The sequence below is a fragment of the Myiozetetes cayanensis genome, unplaced genomic scaffold (assembly GCF_022539395.1).
Source record: "Myiozetetes cayanensis isolate MyiCay16 unplaced genomic scaffold, myiCay2020 scf2-11, whole genome shotgun sequence".
Lineage (NCBI taxonomy): Eukaryota > Metazoa > Chordata > Aves > Passeriformes > Tyrannidae > Myiozetetes > Myiozetetes cayanensis.
This window is the reverse complement of record NW_026087411.1, coordinates 102,813,061-102,832,408: the sequence shown is the minus strand read 5'-3', so window position 1 is coordinate 102,832,408 and position 19,348 is coordinate 102,813,061. Positions and strand designations below refer to the sequence as shown.

General features: G+C 37.1%; 1 protein-coding gene across 1 annotated transcript; it reads right to left on the bottom strand.

Annotated features, from left to right (window-relative positions):
* Positions 1–273: 273 nt before the first annotated feature.
* On the bottom strand, positions 274–18,189 carry DDX1 (DEAD-box helicase 1). The gene is made up of 26 exons (XM_050316594.1): positions 18,137–18,189; positions 17,415–17,466; positions 16,368–16,431; positions 15,801–15,830; positions 15,474–15,570; positions 14,121–14,168; positions 13,901–13,984; positions 12,914–12,997; positions 12,477–12,553; positions 11,186–11,258; positions 10,997–11,073; positions 10,234–10,348; positions 9,595–9,733; positions 8,526–8,586; positions 7,248–7,346; positions 6,479–6,568; positions 5,881–6,069; positions 4,804–4,855; positions 4,174–4,320; positions 3,388–3,479; positions 2,790–2,862; positions 2,266–2,338; positions 2,110–2,152; positions 1,801–1,896; positions 917–1,037; positions 274–602 (listed from the first exon to the last, which is right to left on the bottom strand). Exons 1-26 carry the CDS (start codon positions 18,150–18,152, stop codon positions 472–474), a joined length of 2,223 nt encoding a protein of 740 aa, XP_050172551.1. The 5' UTR covers positions 18,153–18,189; the 3' UTR covers positions 274–471.
* Positions 18,190–19,348: the final 1,159 nt, after the last annotated feature.

The window sequence follows — 19,348 nt, the reverse complement described above, 5'->3', positions numbered from 1 at the left end:
AGAGCTTCAAATACACACTTCAGGTCTGGTTTTTTTTTCATATTCAGTATCTTAAATATAAACAGCTGAATATGGATGCATCTTTAAAAAGACCAACATTAAAAAATTACTATTAACACAGACAGTTAAGTAATTTTAATTCTTTTCTTTGCAGAATATAAAACTCTCCTCCTACATTTGCTTAACTACACTTATATTTTTGATAAATCAAAATCTATGTGGTAGAATGATTCTGCAAATTAATCCCTTAAGGCAAAAGAACAAACAAAACCGTTTCATCTTCGACTTGTTTTATTTTATTAAGACAACAGCTAAGTCAGAGTTAACAGTGCTGAACACTCTGTTCATCATGCAAGAAATATACTTAGTTTTAATCATTTTCTAACTACGCTACTCAGAGACAGTATGGGATTTTTGCATTCACAGGGCAGAGCATTTATTAACTCAAGCCTTGTCTCAAGTGTGGTACAATCAGAATGTTCTGAACAGCTGGTTAGGAAGATAGCCAAGATGCAAGAAAGATGTCTGAGCCTCCTTTTCAAGGGCAGCCAACTCCTGTACCGTAGGTGCCAGAATATCCACATGGCCTTTATAAAGTCCACCTGTCAAAAGACACACAATGTAGATGATGTGTTCAAAGCCACTTTTCAGTAGAACTAATAATGCTTAACCAGAGTCATTTGGAATGTTAAAGTAATTTAGTTACTTTGTTGAAAAAAAACTGTAAACAAAACCAGACCTACACACACTCTTGTCACTTGCAAGCCACAGGCTGCATGCAAGGAATGCAGAAGACAAAGAATGAGAAGCTTTTTACAATCTATCATTCTGTAATTACACAGGAGACAACTAGGACACTGAGCACTGCAAGCAGGTAAGCATAGCAAGGTAAACGCTAGAGTAGTTCATTGCTTACCACCCAGAGCTCTTTTCTGCCCATATGTAACTTTCCCATCAAAATCATCCACTGGTACTTTTATGTCTGGTTCAATTTGGGCAATAGTGCAGTGTAAGTGTTCTTCAATCTCCCCCAGCAACTAAGGGAAAAAAAAAAAAAAAGAAGTTTTCAAGTACCCTTATAAGTCCAAGACTCGTCAAACCACCGTTCTGAACAGTCACATTCAAGTGCATTTTCAACAGAATGGTACACAGACATTTTCAACAACTTGGTCACAGACACCAAAGACTAACACATTTTTTGTTGCTCAAACAGACAATACAAGTTCATTTCCAATGTCAGTATGTTTTTACCTTACCTAGAAGCCATTATTTCACATTCTACCCTACTTACATGAACAAGGCTACTTTATAACACAGAGCTCAAACCACGTTTATTTTACCACAGATGATGTATGATTTGCCCTTTATTATAGCAAGAAGGGAAGTATTGCTTTTTAACAAGCATTCGTGGTTGGTATACAAATCCCAATGAAAATCTATTCAAGTGACAGTATTTCCAGGTTAGAGAAAAACAGTTTTAAGTTACTTACAGCTTTGCAACAAACCATCTAAACAAAAATGTGTAACTAACATCCCATAACAGATTTTGATTAGGAGGACTACAGGAAAGCTGAAAATAAGACTCCAACAGAATTAGCTAGGAATATTAAAATAAACTTTTATAATTAAACAATTTATAAAACATACAACTTGCAAAATTTTCTAATTTCTTCTTCAAATGGAATCAAGTTATAAGGACCCCAAAGCTAGCTTTGTATTTCAACTACATAGCTAAACAAAGAACTATATCTCAGAGTTTTTTAGAGGAATTATAATATTCTGGTTAAGCAAAATGTTTACCTGCATCTCATTGTACCATATGGTACAACCTCCTTCTTCCTTCAGTCTAGTATTGTAACACCCTTTTCCACGACTACTGCATACATGATACCAAACCTAGAAACAGAAAAAAACCAACTTGTAAACTTTGTGAAATATAGTTGAGTATGTTTATTTTGACTAATTATAGCATGAAGAAGAATTCAGGTATCTGTTTAAACACCCTTTCAATTAAGGACAGACAAACAATCACTTTTTCAATGCAGGATGTTAAAGTCAAATACCAGCTGCGGACAGAAATTCAGATGTTCATCTTTGGAGTGTAATTACCTTTTCTTTCTCTTTTGCCACAAGGGAGATTGCCAAACCCATCCTGAAATATTAGGGGAGAAAGGAGAGAGAAATGTATTTCAGTAACTGCTGCTAACCTGTGAAACAACAGAAAGTATCGAGAAATCATGGTGACTACTCTGGACACAGACATACCTCTCAGCTCTGCCTACTCTCCCAATTCGATGAACATAGTTCTGTTTTTCATCCGGGAGTGTCACATTGATAACTGTGTAAGACAGACACAATCCACAGAGAATAGAAGATTTTTTTTTAATATATGAGCTAAGGTCAGAGACCAGACACCTAAAATAACACTCTGATTGCTGCAATTCCTCTCCTTAGCCCATATACATACTTTGTTCTATTACAACAGTTACAGGCATCATTACCTGCAATATTTACACCTAAGGCTTCCACTCTCAAACTGCTTTTTTCCATGATTACTTTTTGGCAAGAATGGAAAACCAAATGAAGAATCCCAAACAGTGCAAAACATCATCAGGTATTTGAGAAGGTATGGTGAACAACTCATTTAAAAATTGCTTAGTTTAAGCCTTTAACTTCAACATCATTTTAAGTTATGCTGTAGGTGATATTTGTTTTAAATAGTGGACAGGACTGCAAATATATTGAAGCTCTGTGCAATTCAACTGCTTAAATATAAAGTTATATCTTACCATATGGAACACCATGAATATCAATTCCTCTAGCAGCAACATCTGTGCAGATCAAGAAACGGACATCTCCTCTCTACAACAACATAGTTGTAAGTAAGTGTTATGCTAAACAAAGCAAACAAAATACCAGGCAGTGAAACCACAGTCCTTTGGGCCTACTTCACCTTTAAGTGTCTCCCTACATTTAGGAACACTTCGAATAAAGCATGAATAGCTTGGCCAATTTACACCCTTATTTCTTTCCCCAACAGCACAAGGCAAGTATAAATTGATGGAGAGCTTAATCAAAACCAAAGTTAAACATTTAAGTAACATTTTTTTAATAATCAAGTAATAAAGTCTTTAAAAAACAATGTAATTGCTACAGAGCTTAAAATTAGTGGGTTTATTTGAAACAAAACCTATCTTCTCAATTCAAACTCACAAAGGTCATACTGAGTGACAGCACAGACTTCCACCTACAGAAACTATGCCTCACCATTTCAGGAAGTGGGACACAGAGCATATGAATGCAATTTATTTTAAACTGAGAACTAGGAACGCTACCAGATTATTGGCAATTCAGATATTGGCAAGTGAGGAGAATCTGCTACATCACCTTAAATCTTTCCAGGTTTTGCTTTCTTTCTTGAGGTTTTCTGTCACCATGCAGACAGACACATGAGAATTGATGTCCCTTCCTATCGGGGCCTGAAAGATTAGACATGCACTAGTAACATCACCTATGACACAGAGCTACAAAGAACTTGGAAATAAAAAAAAAGTATTTTTTTTAGCAAAAGTCTCGACTCAGGGAAATTTCACTTATTTTTTATCAATTACTGAGAGAGGCAGTGTTGGGGGACAAAAACATAAGGCAAATAGTTAAACATATTTCCTCCCTCCTCCCCAGAGCAAGTCTGTGCAGGTATTTCTCCTCACTCCTTCCTACTCTAGATCTCCCCCTTTCTTCAAATGTGTGACCTCTCCTCACAGTCCCCTTTCACTGTTTTCTCCCACCTTTCTTCACGTATACACTTGCACACACACATTTCTGCCCATGTCTCTTGCCCTTACCAACTATCACTTTTACTAATATATGTTTCAGCAGAGACACAATATATTCTTCTCATTGGTTCAAATTTTGGTGCACAGTGGGCTGTTTCCAGCCATTTCAGAGCTGTCTGGAACAGGTACAGGGTAGTTCGTGGCCTTCTGCCACAAAGGGCACCCCTGTAGCTCCCTGCTACCAAACCCTGACTTTAATGCCCAGTCAGTATGTAAAAAAACTGAAGCACCATTTTATTTGTGTGGGGTTGTAATACTGGTGAACTTTTATCATACAATTTTGGTGCTGAAATAAACAGGAAAGTGAGCAGAATAAGGTTTACACAAAAACTATTACCTCCACCCTGTTGGATGAAATATTGCTCCATATTATCACAGTCTATTTTAGTCCTGCAGAAAATAATGGCTTGGTCCATCTTGTGCTCTTTGATTGCCCGAACAGTGTATTCTCCTTTTAGAATTTTAATAGCTTCAGACCACATTTCTAAATAAAAGTAAACAAGTTATTTCACTCAAATTGTTTAAAAAAGTGAAGAGTCTTTGAACTGCACACATTTAAAGTTTTCTCCATCCTTCCAAATTTTTACTATCAGAGCAAGTAAGATAAGCCCTCGTTTTTCTCTCTCCTCTCCTGTTGCAGCAAGGTGATATAATACAGAAGTAAAAAAACCACTCAGAAGTTCCAGGTTTTGTCTTAAACACACCAACAAATATCTGTTGTTTTACAAATCTGCAAAATATACATTCAAGTATTTCTTTTCCACTCCCCAATTCCAGAAACACATTTCTCTTCACAACTGTAAAAATGTAGAAATAGAAATTTGGAGGAACATGACCAGAGGCCAGTATCTACTGTAATCTACCTTTACTTCATAACATTTACAAGGAGCATTTCAGAAGCCTCTACTTCATAACATTTACAGAAGAGTATTTCCTAAGCTATTACTTAACTAGTGTTGCTGATTACCTGGAGTGTTAGCGCCAGGTCGGGTATTGTCTTTTGCATGCACTTCATCAGTCTAGGAAAAACAAACAAAAAAGCCCCCCCACCAAGTCATTAGTCCACACTTTACAGAGGAAATGCTTAACTCTATTAACTTACAACTAGCAAGAAATTAAAATTTAAAAGTAATCTTAGCATTCTGTTCTCCCACCAGAAAAGTTAATCTACCTTTAGCTACAGAAAAGTCTTAAGTTTAAGCATGAAAACTTGCTCATAAAAAAGGGTAATAAATTTATTTATGTAGACACTGGACAGAACACATCTTTCAACACAGAGGGAAAAATTAAAAACACCCAAACCTGGGGAAAAAAAAAGGTATTGTAGAATATGGCTAAATGATATAACCACAGTTGTTCTTCATCTTTTTCCCTATGCTAGGCTGAAACAGATATTAACCTAAAACCCAAGAGAAATAAAGTAATATTAAGACTTGAAGAAAAGGTACAAACAAACCTAACAAATATTCCAAAAATAAGAGGTTAAGAAAACCTTTATATTTGTAACAGCAAAAGAGCTGGAAATACAGCCCATGTTATTCAGAACTTGAAGACTAAAGATTTGAACAACCACCACCACCTTCTCACATGGAGAGGTGTCAGGTAAATGTAGAATTTAGAGTCTCAGATGTAGTCTGATGTGAAACCAATTCTTCTAAGAATTGCTCATCTTGTGTTGGTTAGAGACAAAATTTCCTCATAGAATGATCCATCTTGGCAGGTGTATTTCCTCCTCATCAGTCAGAAAAGAGAAGTACTAACTACAGTTAGGCCACAGACCATTAACTGTGAAATGAGTGAAAAACCAGTGCAGTGCCATTGTTCTCTAGTGCAAATCAGACTGTTACTTTATCAAGCTCTTCCTCAATCATGTTTGTAAGACAACATTGTCGCTGCATCACCAATATGATGCTGACTACCATGGAACAAACCATTTCAGATATACTAAGCTGTTTCAACAGCCAGCAAAGACCATTCAACATTATGCCCCTGTTCTGAAGGTTAAATAAGTAAACACAGAAAAACAACCTTAATTGTCACTTACTCTGATATGATTCTTGCCAAGCCTTTCCCAGAGTTTATCAGCTTTTGGATTTACAGGCACAACTACATGGTGTACAGTTTCAGGGACAGAATCTTCTCCTTTCAGATCAACCCAGGTGGGAAAATGCATGATCTTTTCAGATAGTTTTTTCACATCAAAAGAGTGGAGTGTTGCAGAGCACACAATCACCTGAGAAGAGACATGGATACCACTGAAGACAAAGATTCTCCTAACCCAAAAAAGGTGAGAGTAGAACTGGAAGAATGTTAATAATATAGCACAACAGAAAGAGCCCTTGACTGGGACTCCTCAACACCTGAACCACTCACCTGGCAAGAGTCAAGATAAAATAATTTGCTTAACTATTCTCTGACAAAGACCCAAACACTTAATAGGAAGAAAGCAGAACTACTGAAAGCTGATGAATCAAGATTATTAGCACATTAGAAATCATAACTTATGTAGTCACTCATTTTTCAGATATGCTTATATCTAATAATTCAAATTAAAAACTGACAACTGCTAAGTCAAAGCAGAGCACATGGCTAACAAAACCAAACCCATAAAAAGCCAACAAAACCACAAACACATTTTACACCTGAAGTCTCTTTCCATCTGAAGTTATCTGAGGAATTTGACTGTGGATCCTGTTTATGAAATCTGAGTATCCCTGGAGGAGAAGGCCATCCTACATGGGAATAAAATAAAAGAAATAAAGCTGTAATTCTTTGTCATTCCTCAGTCTGTACACTTAAATAAGCAACACACTTATAGTCTCCAAAGGTCTGGTCTCCCTTTTAATTAGCTGGACAGGTCAATGCATGGCTGGGACATTATTACTAAGGAGAAAAAGACACAGTAAAATTTGGAGTATTTTCAAGTACAGCTACTGTGCTTCACAATAACATCAGCAACTTCTCCTAATTAATACCCCAAGCCATTTAATCTTCCTGAATATTCAGTTGTACTACAACAGCTCAGAGAGCTGCACTCATTTCACAGCATATTGACTCCAACATTCATTGGCTTCAAGACCTGCTGGGTTATCTAACATTCTGATCTTGTTGTTGTCCTTCAAGTTCCCTGCACAGGGACAGACTTCACTACCTTGTGAACACAGTTTGAAATATATTTCTCTATCAGAAAATTTTCACACAGACTTAACAGAGAGGTTACAAGAGGGAAAAAAGTATGTAGGTTACTATGGTTGCAAACAAGAGGATTAAGCTGGAACAGTCTATACATAGCTAACTGGTGTTCCACTGAAATATCAAATACTGTAGAACAATGATGTTTCATTGACTCTTTTTGCAAATATCATATTGCATTTAAAACAGAATTTAAGCAGCACTTAGTTGTCTACATACAGCTTCATCCAGAACCAGGAATCGAACTTGAGATAAATTAATCTTCCCTGTTGAGACCAGGTCATCCAGCCTTCCAGGAGTTCCAACAACAATATCCACCTATGAAATACATAAAGAGAATGAACTGGTCCCATAGGTAACTAGAGGCATTACTAGTTTTATCTAAGTTTCACATTGTGAGACAATTATCAGTATAATGTCTTATTTGCTATTAATCATAACTTCTTAAAACGCTCGAGTAATTTGGGTTGGAGGGAGCTATGAGATCATGTGGTCTCCATTCCCATCATCTCATGCAGATCAAGGACAATTTCCAAGTTGCTTTAGGTTGATGCCTTATACAATTTTCATTACCTTTAAAGAGAGAGATCCTACAACCTGCCTTGGCAACCTGCATTTTCTATGGCCATTTCATTGTTCTATAAAACATTGTTTCTATGGACATTTTATCAGCAGAATCTGCCTCACGGAGGAAGCTCTTCCATATTTTGGAAAGCGTTGTGACCCTTCTCCCCTCCCGTGCTCCCCAAGTAGTTTAACTTTGCTATCTAAAGCCAACAAACAGATTTGGTTTTAAATAGGGATAAAATAAATTTAACTTTTCTCACTGTGGAAGAACACAAAGTCTATCAACTATAGAAATAACTTAAGATTTTGTCAGACAGAAGAGTTCACCATCACGAATTTAGCATTCACATAAAAGTCTATTAATCTTGCAGTTCAAGCAAGCTTAAGAAAAAACTTATATTTTGGCAGCTAGAATCACTGGAAAATTTATCAACAGCGACTTGTTCTCATTTCCAAAATGGAACCCTTAATTAAAAAATTACTGTTCTCCCTACAGGATGACTGAATTGATTGTGTATTCCATGCTGCTCAAGCCAGACAAGTTTCTTCTATGTAGAAATGATTTGTACTGTAGGTTGACCTCGATAATTGCATACCAGTTTTAGTTACATAAACATGGAACCGAAGTTAGCAGAAAAACTGTCTTGTTTGTTAAGGACAAATGGCAAAAAGTTACACCTTTATCTTAAAATTTTCAGCAGTATTCAGGCTTCAACAGAATTTGATTAAGTACTATAAGCACTTGTATTGACAATTGCCATGGAAGTAGAACTGCTAAACTGGTGCAACATGAGCTTGTTATGAACTACACATTTTCTTTTTAGCAGGTTTACAGGAGTTACAAGAAGCACTATTACTATTCGTTAGCAACATCATGAGTTATTCAGAACCCAAGCTATTAAATCATATGAAAAAAAAAATACAACTTACTCCTTGCTCCAATACAGAGAGTTGATCTCTTGCAGCAACACCACCAATAATTAGCAGCTCCCTAAAATTACATCAAAATATTTCACTTTTACTCCTTTATTATATTCAGAAGTACAGTAAACATCTGGCTGAACACTAGTTCTTTTATAAGTAGCTGATGATTAACAGCTATAAAGAGTAACTTTAGGAAAAAAATAATAGGAAAAAATTAATTTTGAAATTCATCCCATGATATGTAGTGTATTTTAATTCAAGTGAAAGATTTGTTATGGAATTGAATTTGATTTCTTTATCACTGTTGTAATTAAATCCATTAACACCATAACCAATTTAGTCTCACGAAAAAATTTGTTGCCTGAGAATACCTTAAAAAAAACACATAAGTTAGTTTAATATACAATTTAATATACAATAAAGTCTCTTGTGTTCCTGAAAGTTAGAAATGCAAATAAGATTAAACCAAGTGAATCCTACTTTATAGCTTGCCTTTTCCCATTGTTAATCCCTTGCAATTCTAATAAACACTCTTGTAAACTGACTGCAGTTTAGTTTTAGAAGTACAGTCAAAATAGAAACAGCTTTAAACCAAAGCCACTTGTAGATTATTAATTTTTCAGAATTGCATCTCCATGATAACTTGTCCTGTAAGCACATTAAACAGAGTAGATTGTTGTAGATGAAAACCACACAAAATGAGGGGGTAGAGGGAGATGGGGGCACAGGAAGATGTTCAAGAGAGACAGGTAGTAAGCAGATAATGTTTTTAGTCAAGAAAAGCACATGAAGTAGCATATTAATTATCATCACTGATAATTTAAGAAATCCCACCCACCAGATCCGTCATACCAGAAAAAGGCAGGCCACAGATTAAACACAAACTGCACCCCTAAGCGGTCTGACTGTAGATGAAAGGTCATAAGGTTGGCTGGTAGCAGATTATTACTGTAACTATTATCAGTAGCACTGCAGATTAAAGTCCATTTAGCTACAGAGTGGAACACCACCCATGCCCCCATGAAGACACATGCATGGACAATACCATAAATGTAACTAATAGATTCACTGTTACCTTAATTTGGGATTATCAACATATTTTTTGAACTGCTTCACGTTGTTCAAAGTTTGTTCTGCCAGTTCTCTTGATGGTTCTACAATCAATGCTTTTGGAGCATTTGGAAGGTTCTGTGTTTGAACCACTTGTGCATTTCCTAAGTGGAAAAAAAACCAGCCATTATAAGACAAACTCCATTCCTGTCCTGGAATTTTTGACTGGAAAGAAACTTGGGTTTTCTATTGATAATCGAAACAGTGTAATTGTAAATTTTCCATTAAAGGGTGATATTATTGCTCACTCAATCATGAATAGCTTCAGCTTAATATTCAGAAATTACAAGTGGGTATACTGGTCATGCAGGATAATTCATTTTATTGCAGAGCATAAAGACCCACAACTTGTTTTTAAGATAACACTGAGTAACTTAGCTGAACTTGTCTTTTTATCTTGTGCATTTCTAAATTCAAAGTGTTAAAGATTATTGGTGGTTTAAGAGGAAGAAAATTTGGTATACTTTAAAGAAAGCACTAATATCTCTTCATTACTACTTTATTTAAGATCTTATTGGTAGCAACTAAATTGATCTAAAGATGCTCTGTAGCACAACCTGAATACAGAAACAAGAGAAGCATAAAAAAAAAAAATCTAACCTACCTGAATGCTGTGATTTTACAACACTACCATCAGGAGCCTTGCAAAGGCCGACATAGCCATCTTTTGGTGGAAACTTGAAATCTTCTTCACCAAAATTGAATTTCAATTCAGCGTTCTAGATATAAACACATTTGTGTCATACAGACAGATTCAAAAGACCATGTAAAATGAGAAACAATTCAGTAGTGAGAAACCAGTTAGACAAGGAAGAGGGGAAGGGTCTTCTTTTTTTCTTCCCATCTTACACATTTCTCTTCCCCAAGTTGTCCCAGAAATCTTGCTAGAACTTTAAAAAACTCAAACAAGGAAGCAAAAAAAACAAAAACAACAGAAACAAAGCACTTTTTCTAAACTTGTACATTTCTCTAACCACCTACACGTTTTGCTAAAACCTTTACTTCTTGAGAGATCAACTCAGAAACACTAACTCCAGAAAGATATACTACTACATTACTGAAATGTTAAGAGTTCAGCACAAATCAAGCAGGAATTCTGGCACTTTCACGCTAATTGCTTATATCTGTTGAATCATAGAATATCAAAGATTATAACACACAAAATATTAGAAATTAGTTATCCATGCTATTTTACCCTTATATTCAAGTATTAAAATTTTAATTTAAACATTTAACTTAAATGGCACTCAAAGCTAACACACATCATTGAGACCACATTGCCTATGTGAATTTTACACCTAAGCAGTTTGTTATCAAACCCAGAACAATTATAATGATTTTGGAGATCTGTGATATTCCCAAGTTACCTTCAGTACACAAGCTGCAAAAAGTGCTTGGTTCTTTAAGTGTGGTGGGATTTCAAATGCAAGGCCAAGGTCCTTTCCTGAAAGTAGGATTAGTTCAGTCAGACTCTGCATGTGTGTGCACTCCTATCCCTGCCCCTCACCCAATACAAGGATCCCAATAAAATTCCAAAGAAAGTGAATAAAACTTACCATTTTTGGAAAATTTTATTTGTCCTTTATCTATGTCTAGATAACACCCAATTGTATCGTGCATAGTGAATTCCTGTAGAAAAGAAGTTTGTGAAACTAAGAGATTTTAGTGTTCAGTGCATTAGGAAGACTTTAGTGCTCACATTCTGTCAACTTTTAGTTTTCCCACTTCGCCCCACTAAATCTGATTCTTGAGAAAAGCAAGTTCAATTTATTTCAGTAAGACCACTGTAAATAGCTTCCACATTTTTATTTCGCTACAAATCTTCAGTAAACAGCCCAATTGATCTTAGATATTTAGACATTTATTACTGTTTTTAATTTACTTTAAAAACCAAACACACTGACAATGATATGTGTGCTGTTTACCTGGAAGAATTCTACATCATAGAAAAGTGAATTTGTCATGCATTTATTAGCCAATGAGAATCTAAGCTTAGAGTACCAAATATGGCATCAGAAACCTATACCAAAAAACTCTCGAAGGTGCTGCATGTTATGTATACTTAAGTACGTCATTTAAAGATCTTGACAGCTATTAATTGTAAAGGTATTCAATAAAATCTATATACTATGAAGTGTTTCACCACTATTAAAAAAAAGCTACGAGAGTCCTAAAAGTTGCAAGTCTCATGGCATTGAGTTCATTAATACCACAAAAACCCTTGAGTTTCTGTTGTAATATTCATATTTATATAAATTATGCTTAAACATCTGAACTCAACTGGTATATTACACAAAAAACACCACAAATATTCCCAGTAGACACTTCAGAAGTTTACATTAAGATACTGGCAAATCCAACTAAATAGCCAGAAGTAGTGCACCACTATGTCTTACTAGCATTTAATCATGCATTTTGACATATCAGACTTATGCAAATTACTTCTATTTTAACTACTAGTAAACAGAATATGATGCCCTCACTTAGACATTAAGCTGTGTATACAGATGGGTTGTTTTGTTCGAAGTAAAACTGAAATAAGTCAAGACATAAATCCCAGAGATCAGTCAACCTCTAACCTGTAACACACAGAAAAGTTTTAACTTTTAGATAGGAGTCAATATGTTTGTAGTCTGGCCAGAATCGTAAGTCTCAAGCTGATAACTGCTTTTGTTAAATCTGTTAACAAACTCTTTTTATAAAAATGCTTCCATGTTTCATTGTACTTTCGTTCAGTGATCCTGCTTTAGAATTCAGCACTATTACAGAAGACAGTTGATTGTTAAAGCACAAAACCAACATGCCAAACTTTTAATTATGTTTCTACCAAACACAATTCAAGCTTACCTCACCATAACTGTCAAATTGCTTGTTGTGAGATTTCTTACCAGTGCCACCAAAGCCAAAGCCAAATTTATCAGTGCCTGAAGACCAAAAAAAAAGTATAGACTTATCTTCTGGTTGATAGCTTATGCTTTTTTCTCTTTGTTTCAGCAACTTAAATCTCTGACGCTACCATGTGAACAAAAAATACACAGTGCTAACTACAGACTTCTGGCTTTTATGTTCACCAAACCAGTATTTTTTGTACCAGTACATTTATTGATTTTACTAGTCTCCAGTCATCTTCATTAAAAAAAAAAGGAATTAAAAGGCAAGAAACACTGCCACCATCCTGATAATGGTATCCTTCCCAAGGAGCCCATTCTCTGCAACACTAGAACAGGACTTTAGCCATTCCATGTGAATATGAAAACTGTGTGATTCTTTTGAAGGAAACTCACCCAAATCTAGTGAAGCCTGCATAGTTGACCAACCAACTCTGCACAAGCCTTGGTCATGACAGGAAACTTCATAGTAGTATTTCCCTTTAAAAGAAAAAGGAAGGATCTAAAACAACCTCCAAATTCATCAAGGTGGTTCAGTCTGGCTACTTCCAAGCCCATGCAAGTCTAACATTCCCACCCCCGCTGAAAGTGTCAACCCCTACTGTGTTTGAGTAAAACATTTCTGTGGGTACCTGTGTATGGAAGGACAAAACCAGCAGGCAAAAGAGACAAAACACACACACTGAGAGGTAGCGTGTGAAAGGCTCCAAAGGAATGACAAGCAAGAGAGAACAGTGGTTCTGTTGAATCCATGAGAACTGATAAACTATGAACACCAGGTTCTGCCAAATCAGTACCAGACCAGCAGCATGCATTACCATCAACAACTGCCAGTGCACCTTGAAGCACATCCAACTGGCTGTTTTCCAAAGACAGACAATCCAATTAATATACAGACTATCCAATTATCTGCACACCTAATGAAATGAGACTGTTCTAGGGTCTTTCTCAACAACCATCCAGAACCACTGTAGTATCAGAATGACTCTGAGTGTTAGGGTTGACCTCCCAGCTGCTGCTGCAACCACAGAACCATGAAACTTTTGCATGCACATGCCTGTGTGAAGTGTGCAAGGAAACAACTGAAAGTACAGTGTGCACAGCTATTTCCTAATAGTAACAGTTTACTAAAATGCATTCTGATGAATATTAGATATGATTCTTCCTCCTCTGACTCAGTCTTCTATCAGGGAAAAGGTAACTTACAACTCAGGGAGAAGAAAGCAGAGGTACTTGTCATATTTAAGTCTTCAGCTAGCAGTACATTTGGTCAGACGGACAGTAAATTTTAGATGCAACCATCAACATTAACAATGGGTGATAAGCAGGCTTTTCAGCTGAATCTTTTCTAGAAGAGTCCCCAATACACAGTTTTGTATCTACCTTTAGTCACGCCTCGAGTTGCTCTGCATCCATGCCATTCTTTAATCTCTCTGCTTTGACAACACAAACCATCTGATCCAATTGCTGAAAATTACAAGACAGTTTTAGTTAAAGAAATTGTCTATCTAACTGCTTTTAAAAGAAAATTTCATGCATGCTTTCCTCTAGTTAATTCTTTTTACCAAGTAAACATTTTCAAGTGAACATTAGGACAACTCACCAAAAGCTGATCCTCTATCGTATGGATTCATTTGCCATTTATTGAGCACTAAGTTTGAAAGACAAACAGAAAAAGCATTAAATCAACAAGGTAAGCCTGGAAAACTCAGAAGTTCACATTGTCTCTTACAGCGTTTGGTTTAACTTTCTGGGGAAACACCTTTGTTCCAATGCAACTCATAGGAGGTCAAAACAAAGGTTTTGAATAGGCACAAATGCATAATGCAAATAAATTCTATGGAAGTGTACATTATTCTATTAAGGAGAGCACAAATTAAGTTACTTAAAAATAGAACTGAAAACATTGAAGACTTTTATAAAATAAGCCAGATTTCCAACATAATCACAATCAAATTCAGCTTGAAAATATCCAAAACTACATGAAGAGCATCAATTTGAGATTCATTATTTGCCATTTCTATTCTATTCACCCATTTTTTCAGGGCATCAGTTAAAATGTCATTACTGAAGAGCTAAGATACATGCACATAAAATTTTTATTTCATTTTTCACATGCTCAATAACATGCAATAAAGTCTATATACTGTCACTTACATAAAACCCAGTCTATATATATCACAGACTGGACATGGTTATTAAGTTTACAGATTCAAGTTTATTAGACTGGATGTTTCACAAACCCTCAGATACTGTGAGGATATGATCATGATTACAATCCACTCTACATCACTGAATTTTGGCCCTGTGCACTTCCTGCTAAGTTCAATGTTTACCAGTACAAATGCAGCAACTCAAGATGTTGTTATTCACTTCCAAACCTAGTTAGGTGCCAAAAGGAATGCAACAGCTCTAGTCAGCACAGGAGAACTGAAATACTCTGCAGTGCTACCCCAGTTACACAAAAAAAGTTTGAGCCTAGAAGAGCCTTCTGCTCAAGCTCACTTAAGAGGCCCAAACCAACTGCATGGTGTCATAGCTGGTGTCTCATCTATTCCTGCAACAGAAAGATTTTTTTAACTCCTTTTAAGCTGGATATTACCACCACTCCACATCTTGCAAGGCACTGAATTAGTCTGGCAAGGCACTAAACTAGTATAGTTTTGAGAAAAACACTAAAAAGCAAGGTGTGGATCAGCCAGGCTTAAAATGAAGACAACAGCATTCTAAGCGACCACAGCCCAATGCACACCAGTTCATTCCATTATTCCATCCGTAAATTTATATTCACTGTTTAAAAGAATCTTGAGTGATGATTCTCTATTTGGCTTATTCAAAATCAAGGAAAAAATACTTATCTAATGGCAAGGTAGCTTAACTTCACTTTGGAAGGTGGCAAAATCAACATGAGTTAACTGTGTTCCAAACTGAAGGAGTCTGACATATAAAAACTTACCTCCCCCACCAGTTTTAATAGTGGCTTTTCCTTTCTTGCCTTCCATTTGGTCCTTCAGTGTTTCATACACAATCTGGATAACTGGAATGCTAAAAGCCTAAAGTGAAAAGTTATTTTCATTCCATGACTTATAAAGCTACTTCCACTCTGGTTTTCAGGTACAATACTCAGGACCAGAAACATTTGAAAACATTCCTACATGTCTGCTGGTACAGACTATTAATAATAATGCTTAAATACATAGACACATTCTCTCTGTATATGTGCATACACACTACCTCTACCTCTTAAGACTTATTTTCTGTTTATTTAAATTTGATTACTTACACCAGTTTTTCCACTTCCGGTTTCAGCAGCCTATAGGGAGAAAAATCAAAGAGTTTATAATAACCAGGACTGTAAGGAGAGTTCTAGAATTCTATTTTAATAAATTAAGTTTAGTTCTTAGCAAGTGTGACTTTGGTTACAGAATCAGGAACATAGAGATCCACAAAAGACTTGATGAACAAGGCACACCAGTCTGGTGCCTTCACAGTTACTGACACTGCAGCATTGGCTTAGGCAGTATCAGTCACGTTCCACACAGATCTACGTTAGGTATTTACAGTCAAAAGGATGGCAGATGAAATCAGACAGATCTCATTCTTGTGGTAGTGTTTGGTCAAGTAGTTAAAAAAAAAATGAAGCCTAAAAAGAATGAATTCTATCTGCAAGAACAGCTGGAAACACACCGGGAACTCACAGAGGGTTTTAGTTGAAGAATATACTTGTTACTGAAGAGGGACAGGAGAGCAAGTCTAACTAAAGAACCTTCTGGGAAGAATGAAATTGAACCCACAAACAACAATTAAAAGACACAGGATTTCTATGAATAGGCCTATCCCGAATACATACCATAAGTACATCACCACCTCCCAGAATCAGTGGGATGGATTCTGCTTGGATATCCGTAGGAAGACTAGAGCAAAGAACACATCAACACAAGTCAATGTTATGAATAGAAAAAGAGATTTTTGCTTATATAGGAATTCACAGAAACCACGTGCAAGGTATAGCAAGTAAACGTTACTCCTCCTGACTTGAAACTAAGGAACTGATAAAGATTCCATTTACAAGGAGACTCTTTTACAAGGAGAGAAAAGGAGACGTACTTTGACAGAACTGTCTAGGGCATGCAATGGATTCAGCAGCACCCTGACAAGAGAGCTACATCCCACATCACTATGCTAAACTATAAACAAACAGATGAACTATACATTCCTTTTCTTGCTTTCTTTAAAAGATGTTCCCTTTAAAGCCATTTATACAGCCCTCATTGACAAGATTCTTGTTCAAAACCAGAAAAGAAAGCAAAGATAACAAAATGCAACCAGCATTTTCAGACAATCATACTTAATCAACAGTTTTCATATGAGAAAAAAAAACTAAACACACACACTAAGTTCATTCATACTGGTAACATTCTCAATGACAATTCTAAACCAAATCTGAGGTGAAATAATTTGGCCAAACAAGTAACGAAAACCAGGAATAATGACTTTTTTTAGAAGACTGACACACAAGCATTAAGTCTGAAGAACACAAAATTAAACCAGTCTGGAAAATATCTACTGAATTAGCACCAATTATTTGACAGTTTCATCCAGTAATCCCATGACCCATAATAAATAAACCAGAGGCAGAGAGGCTTTTATCAAACAAAAGAACTGAAATATAAGCAGTCATGCTTTGCTTGTTCAAATTTAAATGTTACCACTGCAGTCACAGTTTTTGTTCTTCAGTCTTTCACACTAAAGAGGAGTTTATCAGATGTAATGACAGTTAGAAGAAAACACATCTCCACTTTGTTTTGATGTGGCAGTAGAGGTATCTTAAAAAGCATGTCATACACTGCTAGAAGGCAAATTATAGTTTTCCAGGCCCAAAGCCACTCCTACTTACAGCCAGTCCATCTCCTCCACCGCTTGAGCTATCTCGGGCATAACACCCATTTCTGCAAGGCAAGAAAAAAAAGAACAAGCAGTGTTATTTACCTCAACATAGCCCAAAAGATATCTAAGTGTCAACATTTCCAGCTACTGACACAAAAAGAAAAAAAGGACTACGGTTTACTATTATAATACACTATATATGTAGTTTATAATTTGCTAAACTGTATCACCTAACAGAAATATATTCTATATTACATATAATATATATTAAGATATATTGTATGCATAATTTGCTAAACTAGCAGAGATTCTCTCATAAAACCCAATTATTATCCCCTGTAATAGACAAGAAAATCACGATAAACCTCCTGTTCTTGAAACCAGTCAGACTGAGGAACGAGCCTGACTTTTCAGCAGTCCCTTTGCCAGACCCACATGTGCAGTAAAACCTGCGAACCCATTTCGATAACCACTCCCGACAACCTGCGGAGCCCCGACGAGCAGGGCAGAGGCACCTACACCCGCGCAGGCCTCTCGACCTCCAGCCCTACAGGTGTTCAGCCACACAGCACCGCGGGCCCGCACGGAGGGCAGCCTGAGGAGCCGCGGGAAGGCCGGGAGGCGGCGGGTAGAGGCGAGAGGCCCCCGCAGCACCGACCCCCTCGGGGCCCCGCAGCACCGACCCCTCGGGGCCCCGCAGCACAAACCCCCTCAGGGCCCCGCGCCACGTACCCGAGAACGCCGCCATCTTCGGGCCGGGACACACCGAGCGCCCCAGAGCGCAGGCGCACGGCCCGGCACGCCGCTTTGTGGGGCCGGGTGCGCGCAGGAGGCGCCGCGCGGAGCGTTCCGGCCGGACCCGGCCCCGCACACCCCGCGGGGGATTTGTTGACAGAAATACCTTCACACAGAAACACGCCAGGTCTTTTTTTTTAGGCATACGCTAATGAGGATACACTTTTCTCTATTTTTTAATCCAAATTCTCCGGTTTTCCCCAAACTCTGCACAATCTTGTTCTAGGATAACTCCTAGTGACAGTAAATGCGTGAAGGTTTGGGGTGTTACAAAAACAAAACTGGATTGCAAGTGAAAAACGCAGCTTCTACAGTTAGACCACGGGTCAATGGGGCCTTTGTCTGCTAAGTGGAAGGCCTAGTGTAAACATTAAGAAGAAGTTCTTTACAGATTGATTGGGCATTGGAACTGGCTGCCCGGGGCAGCAGTGGAGTCACCGCCCTCGAGGTGTTTAAGAAAAGACTGGATGTGGCAGTCGGTGCCATGGTCTGGTAAACGAGTTGGTGTTAGGTCACAGGTTGGACTCAATGATCTCAGAGGTCTTTTCCAATCCAGTTGATTCTGTGATTCTGTAAACTGTTGCCTACTGTTTGCCACTGTGAAATACAACTTCAAGCTTTTCTAAGCAGCACTGAGACACAGATACATCTGGTTCAAAGGCCAAATAAACACCAAGCATCTCTGACAATGTAGCTCTCTCGACTACTGTGCTTCAAATTGTGTAATGCGTTTGTCCTGGAGGCTTATTTCAAGACCCTTATAAAAACTTACTAAGCCCTACTGACTGCTAACATACACTGTAGAAACAAGTGTCATGCAGAGAAAAATACAGTAGATATTTTATACCTTTAGTACCGGGCTGTTTGCATCACAATGGTTTCTCATATATTAATAATTCCTTTGGCAGTAACTTCCTTTGATGTGCTTCCTTTCTTTCACTATTATTTGCTATATCTGTCAATCATTATTTTGCATGCTTTCAGATAAATGACAAAACTAATAATTTTTTACAGACACAGATATGAATAATGTACAGATTCAACCATGATTCTGAAAAAAACTGTTTGCAGGCAGATCTCGATACCAATACATAGTGCTGCTTGTTGGTGTGGAATGGGGAGTGTAATTTACGATAAATCTCCCACAAT